This window comes from Buceros rhinoceros, unplaced genomic scaffold (genome assembly GCF_000710305.1).
Source record: "Buceros rhinoceros silvestris isolate BGI_N320 unplaced genomic scaffold, ASM71030v1 scaffold14748, whole genome shotgun sequence".
NCBI lineage: Eukaryota > Metazoa > Chordata > Aves > Bucerotiformes > Bucerotidae > Buceros > Buceros rhinoceros.
Genome location: NW_010427546.1, coordinates 39,844 through 47,208, shown reverse-complemented (window position 1 = coordinate 47,208; position 7,365 = coordinate 39,844). Strand labels below are relative to the sequence as shown.

General features: G+C 34.6%; 1 protein-coding gene across 1 annotated transcript in view; it reads left to right on the top strand.

Moving 5' to 3' along the window:
- Nucleotides 1-2,520: 2,520 nt before the first annotated feature.
- FCHO2 (FCH domain only 2) overlaps nt 2,521-7,365 on the top strand; it is a gene marked incomplete at its 5' end in the record, with an annotated part of 25,727 nt that continues 20,882 nt past the window's right edge. Inside the window, 6 exons of the mRNA XM_010141948.1 lie at nt 2,521-2,575; nt 3,810-3,988; nt 4,554-4,568; nt 4,969-4,990; nt 5,741-5,783; nt 6,482-6,576. Of these exons, the coding sequence (XP_010140250.1) occupies nt 2,521-2,575; nt 3,810-3,988; nt 4,554-4,568; nt 4,969-4,990; nt 5,741-5,783; nt 6,482-6,576 (409 nt within the window). The remainder of the gene's footprint in view (nt 2,576-3,809; nt 3,989-4,553; nt 4,569-4,968; nt 4,991-5,740; nt 5,784-6,481; nt 6,577-7,365) is intronic.

Genomic DNA, 7,365 nt, shown 5'->3' with positions numbered 1-7,365 from the left:
TATGAATTATAAAGATTATTAATATTAAAATGTAGGAGGGGGGGGGGGGGGGGAAGAGAAGTACAAATCAAGTTTTCTGCACCGTATTAGAAACAAAGAGTAATGTAGGCCTGCTGAAAAAGAAGCAAGAAATTTTTCAGTTCCTGTGTTGAGAACTTAGGCTGTAAAGCATCCATCTCTGTTGTGTATGTATTAGGTTCGACTTTTTGTCTGAAGTTATGAATATAGGCTGCACGGTAAAGCCATTGCTGAGGAATAGGTGATTGAAATATCTTTGCAAGATCAGAAGTAATTAGCATGAAAATATTATTAAATTTAATACTTCAAGATTTTAGTGCTTTCTAAGAATTTACTTTATCCTAGAGATTATTCAGTAAATTAAAAATAATGCAATGGAAATAACTTCTGTAAACTAAGTTGTTTATATTGTTTATACAACTTTATATCAAAATAGCCAAATTTGGCAGCTATATTGTGCATACTATGCCCAGTAATAATATCCTTTACATATATGGCCTAGCTGAAAGAAAAACTAAATGCTGTATATTTAAAGATTTTTGTTAGTTTTCGATTCATCTTAACCATGAATGATCCTGATCAATTGAAAATTGCCTAGTATGACAACTAAAATACTTTCTGAAACCAGAAGTTGTAGTATTGTAGGAAAATGTACGTACCCTCCAGCTATGTGTTTTTGTTCTGTTTACTTTGATGTCAAGTTTCATTAGTGTTTTTTGCTATCTAAACAAGGTCAGCTTGAGGTCAAGCGTAGCTAAGAACCCTGATTTGAGCAAGCAGAGCTAAGGTACTGGACCGTGTGATCCTACCTTTTTCTTTTTTTTTTTTTTTTGGTTCAGTTGGTTTTTTTTTTAATTCAGATAGTGTAAGTCCAGCCCTACAAGTGTGCCAAGAAATTGCATCTATATGTTCTGTATTTTAAGGTTTGAGCTTAAAGCTTGTTTTTTGGCCTTAGTTGAATGCGCTGTTTGATTGGGTACAATATTACATCTCCTGTACGAGATTGTATTTCTTACTCTTCTTAGAGGAAGTTTAATCTATGTTTAAACTAATTCCATTTAATTCAGACATGCTAGATTTAGAGAGCTGTACAGAGAAAAATCTTTCTTAGTAAAATATCAGACATCCCATTTGTGATAAAGGAATAGAGGGACAACTGCATGTTTATGTTTATCTTCCTCTGTAATTCAAAACTATTCAAAGTGAAATGAATATGACTTTTAAGTTTGGCTTAAAAATTTTAGGTGAAGTCAAGTGGTTCCTCGCTAGTCCACTTGAAGTCTCCAGTGTAAGTCAGTTTGTTATATCTCATGACTGATAACAGCAAGGTTATTTTGGCCATACTGTATATATCTCCATTAGTTGAACTGCCTCCCAGTACCTACTTTCTGGTAGAATAAACTGATTGCTACACTAGAATAAATCACTTTTTTGAATGAGTCTTGTCATTTCTGTAAGAAATTTGTAACTGGTAGAATCAATACATTTTGAAGGCACTTAGGATGTGGGGTTTTTTTGTAATAAACCTACTGAGGCATCTGATTAGCTATGCATACAAAGCCATGACTGGACTTTTCTGTTCTGAATGGGGAAAGTATCTCTGTATTCAAGTTTATCCCTTTATATATAATACATACAAGTGAGGCTTTTGGATTTTTTAATACTTAGATTATTATATTAGATACCTATTTCTCTTGTCCCAGAACTTTTTTCAGAAACCAAGTGCCTACCTAAGCATTCTAAATTATTTTAACATAATGCTCCTCAGTTTATATTTAATTACCTGCAAGAACTGAAAAACAGAACTAGTCTGAAGTTCCCAGATGCTTATTAGCTTTGAAAATCTAGGATAGTGCTGGAGATGTGTAAAGGCAAACTTTGGAACTCAGTTTTGAGCACTCGTATTTGCGTTTCATCCATGCCTTTTAATTAATGTCGATAATCCTTTCAAAAGCAACAGTGCAGTCTTCCTGCCTTTTCAAGGGCAGAGAAGAAGTTGCAATCTGTGTAACTTGGAATGCTTTAACTTGCATAGTAGAATATTGACTAGTACTTAGGAAAGGTTTTGTTCCTGCGTCATTAGAGCCTCCAGTGACTTAACTGAGAGAATTAGAAGGAGAAATTGGAAAAGTATTTGGGGCCAAGAGAATTGTAGGCTTATTTAACACTCAGTAGTAAAGCTAAAATGCTTCTGTTTCTATTTCTGATTTTTTTGATGGAATACCGGTAAAAGCAGATGTATTCAAACTTGCCAGTTTACATAGCAAATTTGAAGGTTGTTTTCTGTTGTTGTATTCTATTCCTGAGGTACCTTGTCAGGCTACTTCTGAACTATACATCGTAACTTGAGTAACCGTAATAATTAATGGTGAATAACAGTTACTTTCATGAGCTATCATAATCAAATTTTAATTTGCCAATGATATAAAATTCAGTCTGGTGTAAGAACAACATGGTTTTTTAAATTATTTGTAAATACCCTTTTGTTGTTGTTGTTTTTAGAACATTCCTGATGTAGATGATGAAGGATACAGCATTAAACCAGAACCAACACAGGATATCCTTTTCACTATTATTGTGCCAAGTTATTTGATGTTATTACAGTTCATTGGAGAGAGGAAGTAGTGATTAGAGTGTTAATTAAAGGAGGATGAATGACATTCATGCTTACGTTGCAACCTTGTGTTCTTATGTTCATAGCTTTTGAAAAATGTACAAAATTCAGTCTATCTTAGATTTTGTGTGTGTGCAAATGTTAAAGATTAGATCAGATGTCTGGGAACATTAAGAAGATGGGGTTTGCCTGACAGTATAAAAACAAAATAAAATACTAGGAGCCTGAACAGCAGCTTTGAGGTGACCACACAGATCTTTCTCCTTGAAAAGCTCTCCAGAACTTTTTTAAGCATACAGAGTGGTTATCTGTTCTATATCTGCACCCTCCCTCCCTCTTTTTTATGACACCTTTAAAAAGAGCTCCAGCAGTCGAGAAATAACATTCATGTTACTTAATGAAGTCATTAACCCACATGCTGTTTCTAATTGGTGCTTCTAGCTTTTACTGTCTTCTTAATGATAGCTCTGATATGTAGAAAAGATTTTTGCTATGAGTCGGTTTTTATGGAGGCTCGTGATTTTTCTCTGCTCTTCGTTTGAAGGTAAAAATTCTTGTCCTCTCTTTGACTCCCATCAGAAACAGAGGTCTCTACTTAAGAGGTGAGAATAATTGCTGTAGACCCAAGCAAGCCTGATAGGATACCAAGATAGTGAATACATTTCAGAAAATGAGCTGAATTCTCTGGGTACTGCATGTAAAAGTTGAACTTACACTTTGTAATTACCTTACGTTTTGAACACTTTTAAGCAGTTAACAGCGCCTTAAAGTGGGCCAGCCCATCATCATAGCTCCTCTGTTTCTATCAGCTTTGCATAACATGCCTCTGTTGCCCCTGGTGAAGATTCCTATACTGATAAAAGCAGTTTGTGTTATCTCCTATTTACAAAATTGGTATCAAAGTGGAAGACTTTTATCCTGTTCTGAGAGGGGTATTATTTCATGCTTTGCATTTATTAATGAAAGGGAGAGAGGAGTGAACAACATTCATGCTTTGTAAATGATTCAGCTGGGCATCCTTTTCTACATTATCTGTTCTGTTGTGAAACAATAGAAAAGGCCATACAATCAGAGAAAAGGCTCAACGATTCACAATCCATTTCAGCCAGGTCGAGTGTAATTATGAAGTGGATTAAGCAGATGAACTTGAAGTATTTCCACCTTAACTGAGAAAAACATACCAAAGAGAACCACTTCTATTCATCCAGTGATTCCGACTCTGAAGATGATGAACCCAGGAGATTCCATGTAGAAATAAAACCTGTCCAGCCAAATAATAGCTCTCAATACACCATGCCTTCCGTGGATGAATTAAAAGTATCTATAGGGAACATTATTCTTTCTCCAGCAATATCTGTAAGTTATTTTGTTCCTTGTATTTTTAATGTGTGGAAAAGTGATAAAGAATCTTGAGTGTAAATGTGTTTTACTGTTCAGAATTTATTCTAGGTTCAAATTCAATGACTTTTTTTTTTTGTGCACTAAGTCATCTTTAGTACACTTTATTGCAGTGTAATATTAAGTAATTCTCCCTTATCAGATTTCCTTTAGGTCTTGGGAGTGCTCAGCGCTTGTCTTTCTGCTGTTGCCACAACAAGACATTTAAATACATTGTGGAGTTAGCTGAACATGGCTTTTAACATAGTTTACTAGTTAGTATTCAATAATATACAATCTTTAAGACATCATATAATGTGGATACGTGTATCATTTACAGTGCAGCTTTGCTGGTGTATTCTGTGGATCCACAAAATAGTCCTTTATACCATGAGATGATATTACAAATAAGTAGTATCGAAGTATGCTTGTACAATAGTCTGTTCAGAATAAGAACGTCTCTGAGTTTAAGGAAAACACAGTGTGTAACATATTGAAATAATAATAGTGATTCTTCTCTTTTTTTTCCCCCACATTTTGAAAGCAGAGACACAGTCCTGTAAGTACAGCATGGCTTTTTATTCATACTTTAAGATTAAAACTACGTAAGTGTAGTCTGTGAGGGCAGTTAGGAATGTTTCCTTGTCTATATACCATGTGATACATAAGCTGTTTAATTTTACTGCCCCAGCCTGTAAAGGGATTTAGTAATACTGCTCCCTTTGTCAGCTCTACAGTGTTCGTTCTTACCTTCTTTTACTGGTGGGGCCAGTAGACAGAGGTTACTGTGTTCTGGCCCGTGTTCTGGTCTTCTGCGAGCTCAGAAAGTTTTGCCTGGCAGTGAAAGCAAAGTATCTCATGAGAAGTTGAGTGGACTTAAGAACTCTGGGACTTTTAAGTGTATTATTGGACAGTTGGTAAAAGAATTTTTTCCTAATTGGGTTTTTTTCCTGTTACAGGCACAAATTAATCAAAATTCAAGTAAGTTTGAATCTTTAACTTTTAGTGTATTTTTGTTAGTTTGTTAACATAGCATGAAAAAATCTTTTTTTTTTTTTTATTTTTGAAGAAATAAACTTCTAAGTATCTGTATTTTAAATAGAAAAGGTATTTCGCTTGTCAGTTATAGATACCTCTTATTTTTCTATGTACTCTGTGGTTCCCGATTCTGGGAAGCAGATGAGACTGTCTGTGACAGGGATGAGGGACACATCCAAGAGACGAGGCAGGGGACCCCATGGAAAAGACTCCTGTGCCAGTTCTTAACACCCTTCCACCTGCTCAAGTTTAGTATGATCCACAAACCAGCAAAGCACTCTCTTTTCATTTTATAGTCAAACACATAAAACATGGCCATGGAGGTAGAGGACAGAGCATTAGTCTCTGTCCTGTAGGGTTTTTTTCCAGTGGGAAAACAAGGTAGATTTGCTGAAGAATAGTACTAATGTATACAGTATAAATTAAGGAAGAAATTTCAAGTTAACCACACTCCCTCCTAAAATGCATTTCTCTGTGTAGTCCTTTCCTATTAGAAGGTATTTCAGGAGTATCTGAATTTGTATTATCAGAAAAAATGCATTATCAGAAATAACGCTTTTTCTCTTTTATGTTTTAGTAATTCATAATTAGTTTCAAACTGCAACCATTGATATTTACTATGTATATTTAAAGAAGCTGAAATTTTTATTTTAGAGTATCACAGCTTTGGTGACAATACTGTATTTTGCTTAGGTGAAGAGTTAACAAAATCAAAGCTGTCTGCTCCAAGTAACGAGTAAGTTCACATTTAAAATTTTATTAATTGCAGTTTTGTGGGAATTTGATCTTGCTTTGATCTAATACTAAGAAACTCATTGGAAATATCAGCTGACTGGTATTTTAAGTTGGGCATCTATTGCATTATAAGACTTAAAAAGTAAAAATGTAACAATGGAGATTTCTATTCAGTTGTTTTCCCTTTCTAACGCATTTGCTTCTTTGTGAGCTGTCTTAATTGATATTTATTATTACATGATTGCAAAATAGTTTTTTAATTAAAATCTCAGGTTTTAAATAAGACAGTTTAGTTTCTATCCTATAGTGTTCCATGGTAAAGTGTTTAAGATTACAAGCCCTCAGTTTGGACAGGTCTGTATGCATTGCTTATATATGTATATAGTGAAATAAATGGATTTGAAGATGAATGTCTCCTTGAAAATGACAATTGTTTAACTAACATTATGAAGTATGTCCACACAACAAGTTGCATCAGCGTGTCAGTTCAGGTAGTCTCCTTATGTGCAAATCATTTCCTTGACCTGCAATTTGTAAGTACCTTTTATTTTTCAATGCTAAGACTAACTAATAAAGAAGAATTTGTCAATTTGTTTATCATATTATATTTATTGTATTATCAAAATACTACTGAAGTTGTACTTTGATTTTTATGAGTATATACATCTTTCATTTATGTTCCAATTGTAACTCTTAAAGAAAGGGGAATAGTGACCTCCTGGCATGGGATCCACTCTTCAGCAGTTCTCTGGAATTTTCTTCTTCAGTTTCCTTGTCATCCTCATCATCCTCAGGTAAAATATTTGATAGTAGAAAATGTTTTCTCCATATACTTCAGGATGTTCTGTTGTCACTTTTTTGGCTGTTGCAAGAGGATGTGCTTTGACTATTGAAAGGATTTTGTGAAGCTATAAGTGTATAAGTAATAAACAACTGGGGGTGCAGTGTATCAGGTTTTTAAGCTAGGGAGCAAAGGGGAAGAGGGAACACTAGAAACCTTAGAGTATTCATATTCCAAAAGTTAAAATAGATTTCACTTCTTTGTTCACAGCTATGGCTTTCTAGCTTGATCTTACAGGTTGAAGTAAAGTAAGGAAGAAAACATGTATCAGTAGGGGAATTCTGCACACCTAGTGTTAATTCTTCTTGGCCTTAGTAATGTCTTTAACCGTCATTGCTCATAACCCTTTGGGTTTTAAGTGGAACTTATTCTTTCACTACACGTTTGTATTCCTTGAACGTTATGTTTTTTTAACAAATCTAGCTTATGGAAATCATTAGATTGTCTCTTCCCCACTTAGGTAACCAGTCAAGATGATTGTCTAGTGGATCTAAATTGTAACATATTTAAAGATAAATTATATATAGGTATATATTACTGGAATATATGGAAAAGAAGTGGTGCTTGCTCAGAATAATCTGTTTTGCTAGCTTTGGTCTGAAATCTGTAGAGGAAGGCAGAGGATACTTAATTTATTGTGCTGGTGGCTGTTGTTGTATCCAGTTGTTTATTGCTACACCTGGATAGGAAGGAAAAGCAGGTCAAGGTATGTTCATATCTTGGGGGGGGAAGAGGCGGGTGG